General features: G+C 47.3%; 1 protein-coding gene across 20 annotated transcripts in view; it reads right to left on the bottom strand.

Annotated features, from left to right (window-relative positions):
- CACNA1G (calcium voltage-gated channel subunit alpha1 G) overlaps positions 1-20,567 on the bottom strand; it is a 142,761-nt gene that overhangs the window by 33,870 nt on the left and 88,324 nt on the right. For all 20 annotated transcript variants that reach the window (XR_010435271.1, XM_064675950.1, XM_064675964.1 and 17 more), the window contains 8 exons: positions 20,251-20,344; positions 19,474-19,658; positions 18,894-19,340; positions 13,193-13,293; positions 11,917-12,040; positions 8,948-9,016; positions 7,885-8,069; positions 1,554-1,680 (listed from right to left, as the gene is read on the bottom strand). Coding sequence is in view for 19 of the 20 variants with exons in the window: in XM_064675950.1 (XP_064532020.1) it covers positions 1,554-1,680; positions 7,885-8,069; positions 8,948-9,016; positions 11,917-12,040; positions 13,193-13,293; positions 18,894-19,340; positions 19,474-19,658; positions 20,251-20,344 (1,332 nt within the window). In the remaining variant the exon portion in view is untranslated. The remainder of the gene's footprint in view (positions 1-1,553; positions 1,681-7,884; positions 8,070-8,947; positions 9,017-11,916; positions 12,041-13,192; positions 13,294-18,893; positions 19,341-19,473; positions 19,659-20,250; positions 20,345-20,567) is intronic.

The raw sequence follows: 20,567 nt of genomic DNA, 5'->3' as shown, positions 1-20,567 counted from the left end.
CAATCATAAAACCTCTGGATGCAAGAAGAGAAGTATTCCCTGATCTTTCCATGGAGAAACACTATCCGTGGTAAGGCAGACTGGGGAGATATAGTCTTCACAGAGAAAAGTTTTAATTAGGCAGAAAGGTAAACAACTGTTTTTAATATAGTATCTGTAAATGTAACTTCTCCAGGAGCTGGGCTGCAATGCCACTCAGATGGGAGCAGTAACAGGGCTACTGACAGGGTTTGAAAATACAAAGCACAGCATGAAAAAATGCTGATCCCCGTCAGTGCTTCACAATTAAGCACTTCCAAAAGGAAAAGACCCAGTGTTTCCTACTGGACTTGTTTTATTCACCTATTTCTTGTGTCTGATTAATGACTATTCACTTGTGGGCAGCTCTACAACCAAAACAGTCTTGCTAAGAGGACACACTGTTATAAACACTTATGTCTGTATTTTAATAGCATTAAAAACCTCTAGTTTGATTCCCCAGCTTATATATAAATGGAAAAACTATCTGTAACTTTGAGAGATCATCTTTTTATAGAAAACAGCTACGGCCTCATCTTACACCTAATTAGACATAAATATTAACTGCAAATTTTGCATCCTGAATACAGGATCAGTCTTGCTTGTATCTACCACCGAAGCACATCAATAGTCATGACAATTTAACGTAAGACTGCAAGTCACCAGGGAAAGCACTGCAATTAGCAGGGAGGAAATTCAAAGAGCATACTGCAAGTTTTGTTGTTTGGCATAAATTTTCCCATGTCTGAGTCTTATATTGTTTTACGGGATATGCTTAGTTTTATGAATCTGTTTAGTAAAATGGATGGATGCTGTTACACTGTGCCAAGCCAATCTAGCTGCTGAGGTGGTTATGGATGGCATGATTTTCTTCTCTGTTTATTTTCAATGCTGTATTTATTATTTAAACAGTATATTAGTGTAAAATATTATATAAGACACCTTTCCAAAACAAAGCCAAACAGAGTTGCTTTCCAAAGCTGGCTGTGACAGATCAGTCAGAAACTTCAGAAAGAAGTAAGTGTTATGTCAGAATATTTATATGAAGCAATCTCTTCTTCCCAGGTAATGAGAAACCAATTGCACTGGAAACTGCCACTTTTCCCCCGGGGTTCCTGCACTCCTGGGACTGAGGATATTGCCAGCAGAGCAGGCAGGAAACAGGTTCAGAAATCTCTATCTCTGCAAGCTTTCAGTTAGACAAACTGTCAGAATCTGAATGAATCTTCAAGTCAAGGTCTCTCTGGAGTTTCCAAGCCAATAGTTTCAGCTTTGAGTTTGTATTTCCCCATTGGTTCATAACTAGAAGAAAAGTGGAGGGGAAATTGTAGAATCATAGAATGGGTTGGGTTGGAAGGGGTCTATAAAGGTCATCTAGTCCAGCCCTCTGCAATGAGCAGCAACACTCAGTCCAACTGACCTCAGTTTCAGTTCAGAAAGGCTTATACTGTGCCCACTGGTACAGATATCCAGATGTGGGGGCATCTGGGGTTGTTATGCTTTCCCTTGGGTGCTGAGGCTTACAGGGGACTCACCTGGACTCCCAGGATCCCAAAGATTATGAAAAAGGCACAGCAGATGACCACAATGTTCCCAATGGGCTTCAAGGACGACATGAGAGTCTCCACCACCAGCTTCAGTCCTTGGGCTCGACTAATGACTCTGTAGGGGCAAGTAAGCACAAAAGCTGTTAGTCCTGTTCCTGCCCAGTTCTGCCTCCTATCAAGCTAGAATAGGGAGAACACAGCACTATGAATTTTTTTTTTTAGAATGACAAATAACTCAAAAATCATGATGGAAACGGCAGTTCTGGAAGACTGACCTGTGATATTATGGAAGTGTTGGAGGGAAAAGGTCTCTGCCTATACACACACAGTTTTGTATAAATGAAGAGCAGAAGGAGGAGAACACGTATAAGGAGTCAGGCCAGAAAATTCAGCTCTTTTGTTTGGGCCATCCACAGACACAGACTTTTATGCTTGTAGCCTGTCCAAGACTGCAAAGAGAGGGCCTCCTAGTGTCCCTTTCTGTATAGATTTAGGCAAGGCTCTTGATTTCCCTGTCTCAGTCTATGAAATGGAGCAGCCACTCTTATGCATCTGCTTGCACATCTGTAGTGATTACAGAATCATAGAATGGTTTGGGCTAAAAGTGACCTTTAAAGGCCATCTAGTCCAACCCCCTGCAATAAGCAGGGACACCTTCCACTACATCAGGTTGCTCAGAGCCCTGTCCAGCCTGACCTTGAGTATTTCCAGAAATGGGGCATCTACCACATCTCTGGGGGATGCTCTGCCAGTGTTCCACCACCCTCATCTTAAAAAAACCAACCTGTACATGTCCTTACAGTGCTGCTGTGTACAGAGACCTGAGCTATGCCCCAGACCATCACAGTCTCTGCCTTATACCAACTCTACAGCCTCAGCTATGAACCAGAGCTGTCCTCAAGGTGAAACTTCACTGACAGGACCACAAGCATCTAACCTAATTTCTGTAGCTCCTCTCTGTCTGGTGTCACACAGAATTTCATAACAGAAGATTAGATCATATTAGAAGGTTGGGGAAGAATAATGTGGACTTCATGACTGAAGCAGGTGGAGAAAGAAAAAAGCAGAAACTGTACTATACTCTCAAGGACAATGTTGCAATGAAAGGACAAGTCTTGTGTGATTTAGAGAAGCCATCTCACCATGCTGGGAAAGATGAATGAGGTATTCAGACTAACCAACCTGAAGGTGGGGACCGAGAAAGGCACCTGAAGAGGTTACATGCCTCCTTCCTCTTGATGCCAACTGGAATTAAGCATTTCAATAGCGCTGTAAATCAATTTGTACTGATGCCATAGAAACTGTGCTTTCCCGAGGCAGAAGTGGCTGTTTACTGTGGAAGTCAGGGGAGGGAAGTGGCTGTGTGCTTTTGGGTGCTGGCTGGTGACTCCTTTGAACACCTGGCACTCAAACGTGCCACAAACTCCCTCACCTTCTTGTTTCTGCCTGGGTCTCACTTGCCATGGGAATCCTCTCACCACTTCTCCCGTTTCTCCCCAAGTCTGGCTCCATCACCTGAAGCACAGTTGGAGTTTTGTTGCCTGGACAGGATTCAAGTGCTCCTTCTCTCCCCACTTCCTGGGCATAGTGCTCCCAGCAGAGGTCCCCATGGACACATCCACATGGCCAGCATGGGTGACCTCAGCTGGGACCACAGCCAACCTGCATCAGCCCTCTCTTGCCCCAGAGCCTGCAGGTTGAGCAAACTGCAACGCTCAGTGCACAGGCACCAGCTCTTACCAAAACTGTTGGCTTTAAATGGTATTCTGAAAAGCTAAAACTTATTTTTCTTTTTTTCTGGTTAAATATTTACTCAAAATGTCAAGGGTAACTCATCAGTTACCACTTTAAGAAAGAAACAGATGGTGGTATTTTTATCCACTTCCTCACCAGCAAAACACAAAGAGCAGATGCTGCTATTCCTCATGCTGGGCATCTCTGCCAGGTAAGTGCTGTGGCTCTCTATTTTGGACAACCTCAGCTTTCCTGATGCTCAGATCTGGATGTTTTAGAGAATGAGATGGAGGGTGGGGTGGTTGTTGCTGCCACATTGTACCTGCACCAGGGCTGAGAGCTGAGGTGAGAGCAACAAGCAGAGCAGCAGGTCAGTGTGCTCGACTCAATGAGCTGGTTAGTGCAGCCCAAGGGGCCGTGTCTGAGTGCACACAGCAAGCCTTGGGCTGCACAGACTGAGGCTGAACCTCAGATGGACTAAAGACCTCGCCACCCCTCACATAGTCCTGGGTGAAATACTACAATTGCCAAACTACAGATGGGAAAATGAGGGGGAGGACTGCAGGACTTGTTCTCAGGGGTACACAACCGAATTCCAATGATTTCAATGGGAATTAGGTACTTCAGAGCCTTCAGTGATGCTGGCTTATGTATTCTGTCCACTGTCACATAGGATGGAACAGAGGCTGAGTTCTCTAAACTGAAGGTCTATGTCTAAACTACCGCAGCATCCTTAAATTTTGGGGAACAAGGAAGAAATTTAGCCTCCGGAGTTTAAAGTTGATAATTTTCTCTACCACTTATTAAGAAATGCTGTTCTAGAAATAATAAAGTGATTTCCCCTGTGAGATACTATTTGGTATCCAGCTGAGAGAGAGAAAATAGCAGGTTACTTGTCTGACTTTGCAAAGTCGTGTGTGTTGAGAAAAAAAGGGCTGAAAAACTGCAGCTTTTGGCTTCTTTCAGTGTTTTGATCAACCAGGGAATTCCTCAAATGAGAATCCATTAGGGTAAAAGCTGCCACCAGTTTAGCTCCATGCCAGTGCTGTTTTCAGCCCTTCAGGGAGAGAACACTTTGAAAAGACTTTGAAAAATAATAGTTCTTACTAATGGAAACCTTCAGACCTTGGAGAGACTAAGAGCCTGATCCAACATCAGGGCAAGTCTGTGCAAAGACTCCTGCCACTCTCCTGAGAGTCTGATAACTCCCTAAGAGGTGCCAATGAAATTCTCAGTTTTTTCCAGATGATTGGCACCACATCCAATATGTCAGCACACAGCATCCCCACACCTCATCAGTTCTGCCCAAGGTCCTGCTGATATCAGGCCTGTAAACTCCTATTATCTGAACCCCACTCCTGCAATTGATCGCCGAAGGATGCGGCTGATTCGGAGCCCTCTGGTTGTGCCAGAGCCGTGGCCTGCTGAGGTTCCACCCAGCACAGTTCCAGTCTGCATCAGGCACATGACAAATGGGGAAATTAAAATGACACCTTTTTTTTTCCTTTTCGGTGTGAAGAAATGTTAATCCCCAGAGTTCCCCCTGGTTTTGCTGGCCTCAGCATTCCCAGTGCTGTTAAACCTCTGGTGTGAGACGCTCCAAACCCACCACCAGCCTCATCCCAGCTAGATCCATTACCAAAGTTAAGCCTGCTAGCCTGATCAGAGCACTCAGAAGAAGCAGTAGCACTTAAATGAAGTAACAGATCGATGTTAATGAAGACCTCCCTCCACAGATAAAAAAAATTAGCAAAGGTTATAATATGATGGATAGAAGAGAGTCTATGAAATGACTATTTGATACCATGATGGTATGAAAAGTGAATAATTTATCTCTGTGCTTTGGGAGTCAAAGCCCAGGCTCTGTAGAGAGTAAACCAGCACTGACATCCACCCACATTAAATCTGAATACATTTTCAATTTTGATTTCTCTTGTATCTTAAGCTACAACACTTGATCCCAACAACAGCAGGTTGAATGCATTAGGAAGGAATGTTATTGTATAAGCAATCCCTTTATTGGCTGAAACATCAGAGGGTCATGGAAACATCTTTAAATGTCACTCCTTTGTGAATTTATTTTTGGAATTCTGGTCATAAAGCTGAGCTTGAATCCTCATGGATTCAATTTGGAGGCTGATAATCAATCATGCAATCAAAACCCCGTGATTGGCACACAGGCCAGTTTTTTTAATGCCTGGGATTGTGTGCTGTGTAAAGCAATGGGTTTTTTTCCATGCGAAAAAATCAGAGACAGAATGAGAGAGGTCTTTTGGAAGAATCCCCCTTCCAGACCATGAAGTGGGAAAGCCAACGCAGAGACGACGAGGGCTGTCCCTGCTCTCCAGTTGAGTGTGACACACAGCTGTGGCTTAGCTTCTCACCAAAGGTGTCCTCACTGCAGCCCTGTCCCTGAGTGCCCCCAGAAAGGGAGGACAGAAGGAGCGGGGTTTGCTCCTCTGTGGTGAGAGTGGAGCACTGGCTTTGGTCTTTACCCTGCGTCTTCTCGGAAAAGAAAAACATTGGCTTGGCCTCCACCCAGACACGGGGACTGGAGCCACGGTGTGCAGAGACCTCAGGTCACCTGTCCCAGCTGTCATCCCGTGTTGATGCAGCTGCACATCCCAGGCAGTGATGGTGAGATCCCCGAGCCACTTGCTGCAGCCTGCGGCAAAGGCAGAGCGGGCAGCCGTGGGCAGAGGCGGGCTCAGGGCAGCCCAGATGTGCAGCACGCAGGCAGATGGGTTTCCACATGAGGAGATTTATGACTTACTGAAAAGCCCCCAGTTTGATGGCTGCTTTTTCATTTCCTACAAATCTAATTACAGGGAGACAGAACTGATTCTGAACATATTTAGGGAATGGGCTTGTTGCTGTCTTTTTTACGTTTCCTTTGTAGTAGAAAGCAGCGTGTTGGCTGAAAACATTCACATACTCTCTTGAGAAAACATATCAAATGCCAACAGGAATGGAATAGCAATGGGAGAGCCTAATCCTGAACACGCTCCAGATGGCAGGTCTTCCTCCTGCCTGCAGTTACTGAGTGGATTATTCACCATAACTGCAGATTTTTCACGCACATAGGTGCCTACAGAGAAAGGCTCCAGCTAAAAAAGGCCCAAGTCCTGGCCAGGCAGACCTATAGATCTATAAAGAAGCATACAAGGCTTTTACCAGGTCAGATAGGTCAGACTACAACAGGGCTCAGCACAACCCAAATGTCTTCCTCTAGATCCGATTTAACCAGGGAACATCAAGAGAGGCTTGCATTCCACAGTTCGGACATGGGAAATCAATCCTTCTTTTACCCAGAGCTAAACAGATTATTTTATAGGTTTTCTAAATGAAGGTCAAAAAGCAGCCAAAGCAGAAGAGTCAAACAGAGCACATCTACTCAACCATATCTACTCAACTGGGCAGAAACTACCCCAGAAACAGCAGCTGACTTGAGATACCGGGGGACACATGAAGAGAGAAAAGTCAGAATTGGAGTCACATAAGAAGACAGTCTACTCACATGGTGAGGGAGCTGAATCACCTCAATGGTGCTAGATAAAAATGATTAAAAACATCTCACGCCCTCAAACTCACCAAGCACAACACACACAGACCAACTGAACAGAATGTCTTTTATAGCTGTCGAGAACATTTGAAAGATATACATATAGGCAAGGCCATTGTTATTTAGACTTATTATTCACATGAGAATAGTAAAAACAACATCTTCTACCTGAAGCAGGCTCCTATTTTTCTGTCCTGAAAGAGGAAATCCTGACTGAAAGCGAACCTTTTATGAAGGAAGCAGCAGTAAGATATGACAGGCACACAAAGATGCTTTGAGCAGGAAGGTTTATTAGCTGCTGCATAACAAGAGCAGCAACAATGGTATTAAAGAGGGACTGCATTTAGCATGGAGAGAAACCTTCATGCCTTGGGGTACAGGTCACAAACAGATGCCTGTTTGGAAGAGGCTGGTCCTTGGGCAGATTCTTATCAGAGGGGAGCTTGCCCCTGGAGCGTGGAATACTGCCTGCTAGATGAGATGGGGGACCAACTTAGCAGGACAATGGCTTTCATCCTGTCTGGGCCATTTTCAAAATAAATGTCTCTGTAAAATTAATGGGGAGCTGGGGAAAAAAGCCTTCTTTGCATTCTAGGTTAAGCAACAGTTGAGTCTCTGCTTCCTTAAAAATGATCTGCCACCTGCTACTAATTTCCTTCTTTGTTACAAAAGGCATTGACTGCCTGAAGGAAAGGGGGAGAAGAAGCTGTTAAGCTGCACTTTACACAGAGCAAATGAGAACGCAAATAGCAGGGGATGTGTGTTTTAATGAGCAAAAGAGGCATTGATCAGTTTACTATTGCACTTGGGGCTGGTCCCAACACACAGCAAGACCCGGAGCTCCTTGAGGCTCCACAGGACCTGCGGGCGTTCATTGTCTGCGGAGCCGCAGGAGGCTGGAATAACACCAGTGACAGACGCAGTGCCCTTGTCTCTCCTGCCCCTTCCCTTGCACAAATGCTCAGCCCCTTATTTGGCACACACATCCTACACTCTCTGAGCTCTTCCTCAGCCTCTACTCACCTTAGGGGCCGCAGTGTCCTCAGCAGTCTCAGCACCCGCAGCATCCCCAGGATTTTCGTGCCGCTGTCTGACACCATCGAGACCAGGATGTCGATGACGGAGATGAGAACCAGCACCCCATCCAGCACGTTCCAGCTGCTCTTCAAGTAGGCTTTCTCCCCAAAACACAAGCCTAGTGCCACCACCTGCCCGGACACCAAGTTGCAACAAATTATGAGTATCACACGCAATATGTTTGTTCCACTTAGCAACCTGCTGAGAACGCGTTATTTACAGATACAAGTCTGTGAGTCCATTTGCTTCCCAGTACAGAAGCCTAATTAGCCAAACCAGCAAAGTGTTCTATTGAAAGAATTATGAAAATACCGCTGCAGAAACATCCCAGGTTGTCCCTTAGAGCTGATGTACTTTTAATGTAGATAAACGTACCTGCACAAAACTGTTCTTAAAACGTTCAGCTCTGGCACAAAAAAAATTTGATCTCATTTTATTCCTATAGACTGCAGGGGAGAAGGTTCAGAGTGGCTGACCCGAAGCAATCATGTACAAGCTTTGCAAATAAAGAAACTAGAGAAACTTTCCAAAGAAAGAGCAATTGTTCAGCGAGATGATTATGAATTACACAGGAGAGATTTACAGCAATGGGTTTCTGAGCCTCCTGCCTCAAATCCAGCAAAGTGTTTCAACGTGCTTAAGTCTCTCCCTCCTCAGGAAAGCACACAGAGGCTTAGGTTGTTGAGGACAACTGGTTGTTGAAGACAATGGGACTTACATGCATGGTTGAAGTTAAGTGTGTGCTCCAAGAGCTTTGCTGAATAGGGAAGGATTGCTGAATTGAAGGATCCCATTGCTCATATAATGGTGTAAATCAAGAGGAACTTCAGTGAAATTGTTCTGATGTAAAACGTGCTCAGAATAAGGCATGTGGTGGGTATTTGAATATGATTCAGATGAGGAAAATATACACCTCACTCACAGCTGGTAGACCTAGGGGTTTTGTGAGTCCACCGTAATAAAAGATCACTAATATAATGCAGGCACACTTATCTCCAAATTCATTTACCTTAACTGTCATCTCAGTCAGGAAGATGACTGTAAAGATGTAGTTGGAGAGTGTTAGGAAAATCCGTTCCTACAAAAAAGAAAATGAGAGACAGTATTTTATAGCCTGCTCTCTGCAGCTGTACATCTCCCCATGCATATTTAGGCAGTTGATAACTGTTCTCCAGCTTCTGTGCTGAAACAAGCCTTGGACTGTTTGCTCGCAAAGAGATAAAAATCCAAATATTTAGACAATAACACTTCTCATGGTTCAGCCCTGCCAATACCCAGCTCTGTGTCAGCACCATGGACAGGGGCAGCCGCCAGCATCTGCCTCCAAAATCCCCCTATTTGCCCCCAGTTCCAACCTCCCCTGCAGTAACAGGGAGATATTTCCCCCTTGAAACATGCTTGACAAATCTCTACCTGCCCCTCACCTGCAGACGTCACCGCACAGTGTAAATATCACTGAGCTCCCAATTCTCCCAGAAATTAAGTCAATATTAGAGTGGCTGAGCTGTGAGGCAGCAGGACCCGTGGGATGCTGAAGTGCAGCTGGCATGAGTTGTCACAGCTCCAGTGAAGCCAGAAAAGCTCTGGGGTTTTATGCCAGCTGAGATCTGCCCCCAAAAGGTTGATTCTCTTGCCCAAAGTCACGGGTTAGACCTGGCGTGAGGCCCAACAGCCACATCTCCCAGTCCCCTGTGCTATCCACCAGACCATGCCATCCTCACTGCCACTGCTCTGCAATTGCAGCTAGTGATTACAGATGAGACCATGGACTGGTTCCCTATCTGTAGTTAGCAGAAACCTATCTTTTTAATGATGATCATTAAATAAATTACACTTTTCCCTAATCCCTGAACCACCTCTGATTGCCTGTACTGAGAAATGGACAGCAGAAGATGGAGGCTGGAGGAAAGATGATGTGTGTGCATGTATGCATGTGTGCATACAACTCAACTGGCCCCAGTTCTGATAATAACAATTTTGGATTTATTTCTGCCGCTCCCTACAGAGCGGTCCCATAAGAGATGCAGATCTCTCGCTCAAAATGAGATGCAATTTAACCAAGACAAAACACCTTGGCAACTCTCTCTCTTGCCATATCATGATTTACTGAAAGTGACTCAGGAACCACACAGCAGCTTGTTTCCATAGCAGGTCCATAATTAATTAGGTCCTAGACCTGCACTGTGATTGTATGAGCTGTGATAGGAAACATCTCTGGCCGTTAGCTGACTGCCACACAAAAGACTGCTATGGAGGGGCAGGCAGTGGGCAGGAGGGAGAGAGGAGGGACCTGCTTGTGGAGCTGGAGATAAAACAGCAATAGCGTGGAGGAGAGACTGAGGATATTGCATCCCTCCCTGGCAAGCGCGTGGCTGTTTCGAAGGATAATCTCCCCGGCCCATGTCGTGCACTCTGCAGTGGGGAGCGCGTGCTGGGTAGCAACAGAATCCCCTGCTCTGATAAGCCAGCTGAAACTGGGACAGGGAAAGAGAACTCGCTTGAAGCAGTTAGAAAATCCACAGCTCAGGGAAGCAAAGAATAATTATTTTAAACAACTCAACCTAAACTAACTCTCTCGGTTTCCAGATGAGAGCTCCATCAGCACAGGCAGGGCCCGTGCACTCCTCCTGGCTCCTCTGCCCCACCGCTCAGCATCCCTCTTCTCCTCTGCTGCTCCCAGACCATGGTCCAGCTCGGTCCAGCCCTGGATCCATTCTGGTTCTCTTGGTTATAACCTGATGGTGATTAAGCTCACACCAGTCCCTGTCTCCTTTCCTCTCTGCACTCTCTCAATGCCAGGGGACGCCACAGCTCCTGCTCCTCTCCTGTATGAAGTATTGGGTTTGGGTGCTACAGCTCTTTGCTGTGGACTCCCCTGACTTACACGTGTCACCCCATTCCCTTCATCCTTGTGTAACTACAGCTCCTTTCAGAGCCAGCCTTGGTGACTTGTGACTCTCGGAGGTCACAGCAAGGGGCTCCAAAGAAACATTTGAGATTTAAAGGGACATTCTCAGGGTTGCCCATTTGAGGAGCAGCAGGGTGACTTCCCCTGCTAGATTGGCTGGCAGGGAGCCCTGCCCTCTTCCTGCAGCTGTGAGTTGATGCACCATGACTGCATGGTAACTGAAAGAAAAAATGGATTTAGGGGAGGGACTGCTGGGCAAACTGTTACAGTAAGGAGGACTACTAGGGAATGTTTAAAATAGGCACAGAGCAGCCAAGACTCCAGTTTTGAGGTCTTAGTTGAAGATCCACAAAAATGAACAGCCTGACACGCCTACATCAACAAACCAGGATTCTTTACAATTGTGATATGAGCAGTCTTGTGCGATACACCAGCAAGAGCCCAGCGCATCTCAGCCCCAATCTATGCTAAAATAAAAGAGCAATAGGATGATTCTGCCCCTCTGATTGATGGATGTTGGTGCTGTGAGGGTCTGGTTTCAGGGATCCTTACATAGCATACTAAAACAAAGCGGTTCAGGGAACTGGCATTACAGTGCCTGTATCAATTCAGTTTTTCTGGTGTCACAACAAAGCTGATACACAAAGGGGAGAGAGGAGTATGAAATGAACAGTTTCCCCCATTCCCTTCGCACCACACATACGTGCCCGTGGGGAACAGATGGAAGAAGCGAACATTGTGTTGAGAGAGGAAAAGTGTTTGAAGGTTTCTCAGAGAAGGAAACTGAGACAGATGTCATGCTATGTCATGTGTTAAAACCTTGATCATAATTCCAGAAATGGGATATTGGATACACTGCAGGCCATAAGCTCTGCTCTTGTGCTTTGAAATGAGGCTAGGTAGGCACCAGTACAGTTGCTGTAACTAATTCAAAGGATACACAGGAGGTGTTGGAAGCTTCCCATTTTAAAAAGAAGAAGAAAGTGAGACCGAGTGCACACCAGTGGGGTCCAAACCATGGGTGTTTGCTCCACAAGGAGCACAGGAAAACCTTAACCTCAGAAACTCACAGCACTGTGAGGCTCAATTTTGGGCCGTTCCATGGCAATGGTAATGCAGTTCAGGAAAATGATCACCAAGACGACATGATCAAACATCTTGTGAGTGATGATTTTATTGCACATCAGACGGAATCTGCCGAGAAAGAAAAGAAAAAAGAAGAGTAGACACAGAGTAGCTATTAATGCTCGACTGGCTGGGGAGACACGCAGCAGCTCGATGCACGGCAGGGGAATCGGGTGCTCCGTTTGCAAAGCAGATGAGCTCCAATCTCCCAATCCCCTCCCTGGCAGAGCCGCATGCTGCGGGCAGATAGGGGTGGGAACAGAAAAGGATCCGAGCTGCAGAACTGGGCCACAAGTTTCAAGCCCTGGTAATGTTCATAGAGGAGTCTGGCTCACTTGGAATGGAGCAGCTGCTTCCACAACTCGGACACACGGCCAGGTTTGGATTCGGCCCCCTACCTGGGCTCCTAGTGCTCAGGTTTAGCTTAAATAAAGGAAGAAATACTCCCAGTGAGCCCGTGAGGGTTGAGCGCACACAGAACAAAGGGACAGAAGCTATTTATTGTGACAGATGGCTGTACACTGACCCAGGATTTATAATACCGTATTACATTTCCCAAAGTCTGTTTCTGAAAATCTCTCTAATCTTTGTATGAATGAACCTGAACACCGTCCAGGGCCCTCTGGCTCGAGCATGGGGAACCCTCGCTGCGTGTGGGTGCGTGTCCGTGGGGGAGCACGGAGCACAGATGGCCCTGGCATGGCCAGGCTTTGGGAAAGGCAGAACCAGGAGCCTGCAGGCAAGGAGAGGGGCTTCTCTGGGAGAGGGAGGAAGGGAAGTGGGAGGACAGAGAATTCCAGCTGAGAAGCATGTTGGGGAGGTCAAGGACTGCCCCTTGCTGTGGTATGGGGTTGTGTGGCGGGGGCAAATTCAGATATTTCTGCTTAATGCAGCACCTCTCCCCTCTGCTGCAAACTCCCCGCGCTCTGTCAAGTGACAAACTTGCAGAATGCTGGCATCACTGCCAAAGCAAAGGATGAACCTGATGAAGCTGCAGCCATGCCCTGGGCTATGGGTTTCAACTGGATGCTCCTATGCCAAGGCTCTCTGCAGCCAGTAGCTGGTTGTTGTCTCACCCTAACCTCGTGCTGGGCCAGGGAAGGGCTGGAAGTTTTGTGGACTGACATATAGAGACCCATCTGGGATAGATGGGCAGATGAGCCACTGTAAAAAGAGCATCCGTGCCCAGCACACCACCACTGCCCAAGAGCCCTGCCTTACCTGGAGTGAGGGGCGAAGATGTAGATGGACCAGGAGTCTCTCTCTTTGCAGCAGGTGGGGAGCCGTGCCCGTATCCAGGCCTTCATACGGTCCCTTTTGCTCTAGGGGGAAAACATACATACCAGGAGGAAAACACAGAACTGTTAAAACAATAAACCTCCAAAACTTCCAAGTGAAGGACTCGGGGCAGTTTTTCACTAAACACATATCTCCAAGTGCTCAGTAAAGCTGAAATAAAATGATCCCCCCAGAAAAGGGGAAGGGGAAGGAGCTCTTGCAGCCGGGTGAGGGCTGTGCCAGCCCCGCGAGCTCACAGGGTTCGGTCTTGCTTCTTCCTTCACACACAGTAACTGTGTCTGGCACATGGTTATCCAAGAGGACAAACATGATAAATAAAACCCTTGCCCAAAGGACTGATAACCCGCTCTGATCAGCCTCAGTCCCTCCAGATACTCATCAGATGCTTGCCTAAATCTTCTAAAGTTTTTTTGTGGTATTTTTGTGTGGTTTTTTATTTGTTTGGGTTTTTTAAAAGAATATAGCCTGCTTAAGTCAGAGGTTATAAGAGGAGCAAGGGATGGATTCCTGCTGCTGGCTGGGGCAAGCCCTGTGTCCGTGCACTTCTGGAAAGCTAAAGAAATCATTTGAGACCCGAGTTTTGGTCCAGGAACACAATGGCAAGCATCTGCCTCTCATTCAGCATGAACAGATTAGATGGGAGATTATAAAGCCAGAAGGGAACATCGTGGCCAGCCTGACCTGCATGAACATGGGCCATCCAATTCCCACAAATTAATTCCTACTTGAAACCACGGCACATCCTCAGCCACGCATACTTATGCTATAGACTGTCCGCAAGGTCGTTTCAGGTCAGGAGGGCAGACTGCAAAAGCCTTAGCCAAAAAGTCAAATGAAAACATCAAAAAGTGGACGCTGAGGGAAGGACTCATCTCAGCTGCAACAGCCTCTGACTTGGGTTTATCACCTTCTCATTCACAGGTCTCTGAGGGAAAGTCAGGATCTTTAATCCCACTGACATTGCAGCATTAGCACCCTGTGCATGGACAACACCTAAAAGCCAAGCCAACATCCTTCCCACCACACCAGGGCTTTCCCAGCCCTTCCACATGGAAGCACCAGAAGACAAATGCACAGATTGGTGTGTGCAATGTCACCTCAGCGCTCTGCATTTGCAGATAAATAAAAACCAATCCTTGCTCTTTCATTACCCGCATTTCTCTGCTACCACCTGGGCTTGGATGGGCAGACCTGGCAATGTGCCTGCATGGGCTCTTTGAAGCTTCTTCTATGGATGTTCAGGGCCATGAGGATGTAGAGGGGTGTGAAGGACAGTGCAGGAATCACCACTTACACCCCAGGACCACCCACACTCCGGGACTGAGGCACTTTCATTTATTTCATCTTGGAAAAACAGGGAGGGGGGATTAGTTTGGAGTCAAACTGTTCACACTTGGAGGAGTCTGGATTGTAAAAATGGGATTTGTTAGGGTAATTGAGTGGAGTGGAGCAAGCACTTTCTGTTCCTATAGGCAACCAGCCAAGGGTCTCATTAGTGATGAGGAGTAACTATTGTGGTGTCTGTTTTAATGAAAGCCCTCAGTGACAACCTGAACCCTTCAAAAAACCAAAAATCATCTTGGGAAAATAAGAAGAAAAGTTTGAATAACAAACAAACAAAAAAAGCAAAATCTTTTTACCCTGTTCCTCCAGCCATCCATCCTTCCCTCCACTTCTACACACACACAGACCACACCACCACACACCAGTGGGGTTTTGGTTGTCTTGGATGTTCTCACATCCCTTTTCCAGCTGCAGGCAAGGAGTCAGAACTGCTCCCTTCTCTCTAAACTGTATTTAATAGAGCATGCATCCTTGGGGTTGTGTTATCCCTTCAAGCAGCCTAGTTAGTTTAATTATCCATAGATTTAACAAAGGTAAATAAATGGATAAAAATTGGGTGTCTGCTCAAAGTTGTGGTGAGAACAGTGACTGCTACTCCAGCCTCTGGACAGGGAGTAATAGATGCAACTTGGTCCAGTTCATTTTGTGAGCTGGAAGGTTTCCAGAAGTATCTCTTATTCAAAGCAGTTCTGGTATTTATCAAGGGGATTTGTAGTGAATGGTAATGCGTCAGCAGCACAGAATGCTTCTTTATATTCCTTTTGTCCAATTTTAATGCCAAAGATATTTTGGGGTTTGGCTAATTGTTGCAGCTCGCAGTTCATGGGCTAAATCAGATAACAAAGGCAAAAAGTGATCTTCCATCATGTCTCTCTATTCAGTGGGTTAGATTAAGGGCAAGCACTGGGGCTCGGCCGGGGCTGCAGCCCGGCTGCTCTGTGCGGGGCCAAGTACATCCCCAGAAATCTAAACTCCAAGGAATTACTCCAGATTTCCACTAGTGGAACAGCACAGTTCAGTTAATTTGAGCCAAATGTAAGATATTTGTGAAATAAACCCTGAGTGTTTCTAGCCTAAGCCCCATCCAATGCTTTCCCAGCAAGGTCCGGGCAGGCTCCGAGTGCTGACAATCGGGCTGATTGCTGTTTAAGCCTGCATTATGTTCAAAGTGATATATCAATTATGTGGCTCAAATCATATCTATTTGTTCATAAAACACACCTGGACGGGATGAATAAAGACGTGGGGGGAGAAGAAAACTACTCTTTAATTCAGTTGCCAGTGACATAGAAAAAAAATCTCCCTGGGTAAGGCCCCCCAAACCCCCCACCACGGGGGCCAGGACATGGGGAGGTTCTGGGTGCTAACAGGCAGCAGCGGGAATGGAGCCACTCAATCCTACAGCAACAAGAGCTGCTGATAAATAGCTGCTTTTTTTTTAAGGAATTTCAGATAGTAATGCACTTCTGAGGGCAGGATGAAAGGCAGTTGGCATTAAAAGATGACTGATGCGCTCCTCAGAGTAAGGGAGAGGCTTAGATTTATAAAAGATTTATTATAAGGATGGGGGAACTGCTGGAAAACGCTCTGTGAGCAGCAGTGGACCTCCAGGCAAGCTGGAAGCTGCACGGAGGCACTCGGGACCTGATTATTTAATTTTAATATGCAGCAGGGACAGGCTGAGAGAGTTTGGGAGTGGCTGGACCGCACACCACAGAGAAAAAGTGGAATAGGCAAAGGGAAAGGAGCTGCAATCACAAAATGTAATGAGGTTTTGGAGAGCAGGGGACACATTTGGTTGCATATTCAATATTTCCCTCACTTTCAGCTCTGAGCACACAGCAATTTGGGTGGAAAGCACCCAAAACCATCCAAAATCCAGCAGTCAGAAACAACAAAGACCTGGCAGCAGATCCCTGATCCTGGTCACAGCCACATGAACCCAAGCAGGCAGCGGATTGCTCTCTCTGTGACATTTCTCCTTGTCTGCAGTGATTCCATACTTCTGGGGAGCAGAGCTGTCAGGGGCCTGATTCTGGCCCCTCAGAGAGATGGAAATTCAGAATAAAGTCATTGAAGGCAGTGGAGCAGCACTAATATAGTGGGAGCCTGGGAAATCCAGACGAAGCATTTGCACTTCCTTTAATTTCTGCACAGAGGCAATCAAAACCAGGCAGCAAGGAGGGATGTGAAGCTTTGATGCAGAAGGGCATATTTAGGATTACTTTGATCTGAGTAACAGTTGAGCTCTTCTCTTCTTTTGTTGCTGGGGAGTTTTGTATCTCATTTTTTCCATTTATAACGCCATTTTTTTTCCCCTGACTTTGTCAAGGCTGATTTAGGGGCAAAGTATCCTCCCTAAATGTCAGGAGGGAATCCCAAAGGGAAGGTCCACAACCCAGGGGCTCATTTTGCTAATCTGAGCAATATTTTCTAATCCATCTGGTTTAGTGATTTGCAGTGAAGACATATTTTGTAGCGTGGGGAAAGGCACCAGCCAGCTGCTGGTGTCCCAGCTGTGGCCATACCATGGGCTGGGGCACAATTCACTTACCCTATTTTGTCTATTCTTTGCCTGGGCATTTCCTTCTGACCACTGCATGGGAGGGGACTGAGGGATCTTTGGTCTAACCCTCTGTGGCCAGACCTCGGTACACAGAGGATGACATTTGGTTTATACTAAAAGCAGTTGCTGTAATAAAGATTAAAAATCTTATTCAACAGATTATTGTCAGCAGTGGCTGGGGACTGGGTGGGATGGGAGAGGAGGGACAAGTCCCACCACACCACATTCACCACAAGGGGGGCTGCTGGCTCGTGATGCTGTGGGCAGAAAGGAAGGGACCAGTGGGATGTTTGGACCAGGTGAGCTGTAAAAAGCAGCAGATGTTGGAGCACGAAAAAAAAAAAATAAAATCCCTAGCTAGCAATAAAATGCATGGTCTCTTGATCACTTTTAATGGTGTTTTTTCCAAAAATAATTGCTGCTCCTTTTCTTAAAAATTTAATTTATTCTATGGAAGGTAAAAACCAGGTTAAGACAATCAGTAAAAATCCCAGGCTGAGGATCCATTCTGGAGATGTAATGGGATAATGGCTTTTTTTAAAGGGTGTTCATGGCTGAGTGACTCCATTCTGCCAGCGCTAACTCCCTTTCTCCTCCCATAAGGAATAGAAGGACTCTGGAGTAAATGCTGCTTTTGCATCCCTTCACATGATCCCAATTCCATTTTCATTCAATAAACTCAGTGAAATACAGTAAAATCATGTCCACAAGCTGCCGCTTTCCTGTTCTCAGAACAGCCCCTGTTACCATCACGTGGCTCTACCCAAAACCCACGTGCTCCACCAGCAGAAACAGTTACCCCCTGGCGATGACACATCAGACCATCACGTTTTTAAGCCTGAGAACAAGGTATAATCAAACAAAGAGGTAACCTTGGAAGAGCAGGGAACACTCCAAAACTGGCCCAGGGACATCCCTACACACACCTGACAGCCAGGACTGTGACACCCTGCTGCCCAACTCAAGCCCCATCATGCCAGACATGCAAACAACTTTGGAAAAGCAGCCAGATTCCTTTTATCTCCTTAAGACACAAACATTCGTGTGAAAAAAGAAAAAAAAATAACCAGGAACCCTCGTTCCTTCCCCGTGCTTACAGCCTTTTTAGCTAATATTTCCTAAATGGCTCTTTTCAGGCCCATGAAAGAGATGCTCACTGGCAAAATGCCTCTTCAGATGGAAATTAATGCAAAGCCTCTGAAATTACCACAATCTCCACAGGCCTAACACTGCCATGGGAATGGAGGGCCAAGCCCTGCCCTTTCCTTGCCTGTTGATGTCAATAGAAATTGTCTGCTGCTGCTGTGGGGGCAAAAAACTGAATAATAGTTGGAAAGCAGGGAAAGTTACTTGCTTTGTTTTGGGGCTTTTTTGAAAAACAGTGAAAAAATAAACCCAGAAAAGCATATATTTCCAATAGATAGCCTTCACTTTGTAATTTTTAGTGGAACCTAGGGAGTTTTGCCCTAATTTCTCCATCATGAGCTATCTGATACTACACTGAAATACTTGATATGATCCCAACCCCATTTCTGATGTCATCCACTGCCCAGAGACCTCCTGGGTGACTCTCAGTCTGGTCTGGTGGTGATGGCGAGACCTAATCCCTGCAACAGGCCATTGCTTTGCACCCACTTGTGCGCTCCCAAGAGAGGGATAAGGATTGTTTTGACAAGGAAAAAAGCCCGAAACGAACACGTGGCATTTCCTTACCATGTTGCCTTCATCATCACCGTCATCACCATCCTGGTGGGGGTCATCCAGGTGGAGCTGGTGCAGCAGCAGACCCGGAGAGGTCTTCCCATTGCAGTCCTGGTGCTCGGAGGCAGTGGTTCGTGTGCTGTGCATGCTGCTGGTCCGGTACAGGGAAGGCACCTGCAGGGTATCCTGGAGGTCGAAGGACCCTTTCGTTTCCAGCGACTCCATGCGCTGAGGCAAAGAGCCATTGACGCTGCCGGCCCGGCTGGAGTGCTCCTCATCCGAGCTCTCCCCTTCCTCCGAGCTCTCCTTGCCCTCCCCGGAGAGGAGGGACCTGCGCTCGCCGCTCTGCCCCCGGCGTTTGAGGCTGGGGGCCCGGCCGATGCTGTTCCAGCTGGAGCGGCGGCTGTTCCAGCTGCTGCTGGCACGCCAGGGACTGTGCGGGGAGCTGCGGGCGCTGGGCTGCGGGAAGGACAGGGACAGGGAAGAGCGTCAGCCCCGTGCCACCCGCCCCATGCCAGGCTGCTGGGGCGGATGGGTGAAGGACAGCCCCACGGACGCACTGAACATCCGCAGGAGGAGGTGACGCGAGTACCGAGGACTTGAGCTCGTAGAGGGCGGGGTCCACGGAGACGCCGCTGGCCCGGCGGGACTCGTAGCCCTGCGCCGCGTCCCCAAACACGGCACTCTTGGGCATGGGCATCGGCGTGGCAGCAGTGTGGATGATGAGCGGAGGGGTCAGGCTCTTCTTCAGCTCCGGGTGGTCGCTCAGGGCCATCACTGGAAGACACAAGAGGGTTTTAGGTGTCACACCTCAAGGGGCACATCTACAACCCGCTCTCGGGCAGGCAAAGAGGCTGAGTGGGGATGGCTCTGCTCCGAGCACCAGGGGGATGTGGGCCAGAAAGCCCGTCTGGAGAGCTGGGAGTCCGTCCTTCAGCCTGGCAGGGGAATGTCAAACAGTAATGGGATCGGGTACCAATGGGATCATGTGTCAATGACAGAGGAGAGCAGATGCAGAATGCCATCTGTGGCCCCTCAAACCTCAAACCAACACCCACCAGCTCCAGCTCTAGAAACCTTTCCCATGCCCACTCCCTCCATCCTCCTTCCCCATGTTCATCCTGCAATGACAGCCCAAAAGCCCAGACCTCAGGCTTGGTGGGGAAATTACAGCTCAAATGCAATCATGCCTCTCCCTGTCTGCATCCCAAAATCCCACCCCAACCCACAAGCCTGCTGCAATGTCAAGCAAACCACAACTGCTATTACAGCATTCCCTCTAGGAGAGCTTTTTCCTTTCGGACACATTGTTTTCACAGCAAAGTGAGGTTTCTGTGGAAGGGCCCATCCTCCTGGGATTATTACTCACAGGCTGGATTTGACAAGTTTTTCTTAAGTCCTCCCTCCTCTTCCAGGCTGCGGGGAAAGAGATCCCCCTCGGAATCGGACTTGGAAGCGTCACCCTGGAGCAAAACAAAGGGCTTCAGCAAAGAGGGTTATGGGCCACAGTGCATGGACACCCCTCTGCAAAAATGGATTCCCATCTCCAACACCACACCTACGGATCCACTGAACTTTGTACCACAATGCAACACCACCTTTCACAAAATGATGCATGCACAGGTTTATACCACAGACTAATTAACCTCCTACCAGGAAGATGGATTGCCTCTGGCTCCAAACACG

Source organism: Pseudopipra pipra, chromosome 19, assembly GCF_036250125.1.
Source record: "Pseudopipra pipra isolate bDixPip1 chromosome 19, bDixPip1.hap1, whole genome shotgun sequence".
Classification (NCBI taxonomy): Eukaryota; Metazoa; Chordata; class Aves; order Passeriformes; family Pipridae; genus Pseudopipra; species Pseudopipra pipra.
This window is presented reverse-complemented; position numbering and strand designations above follow the sequence as displayed.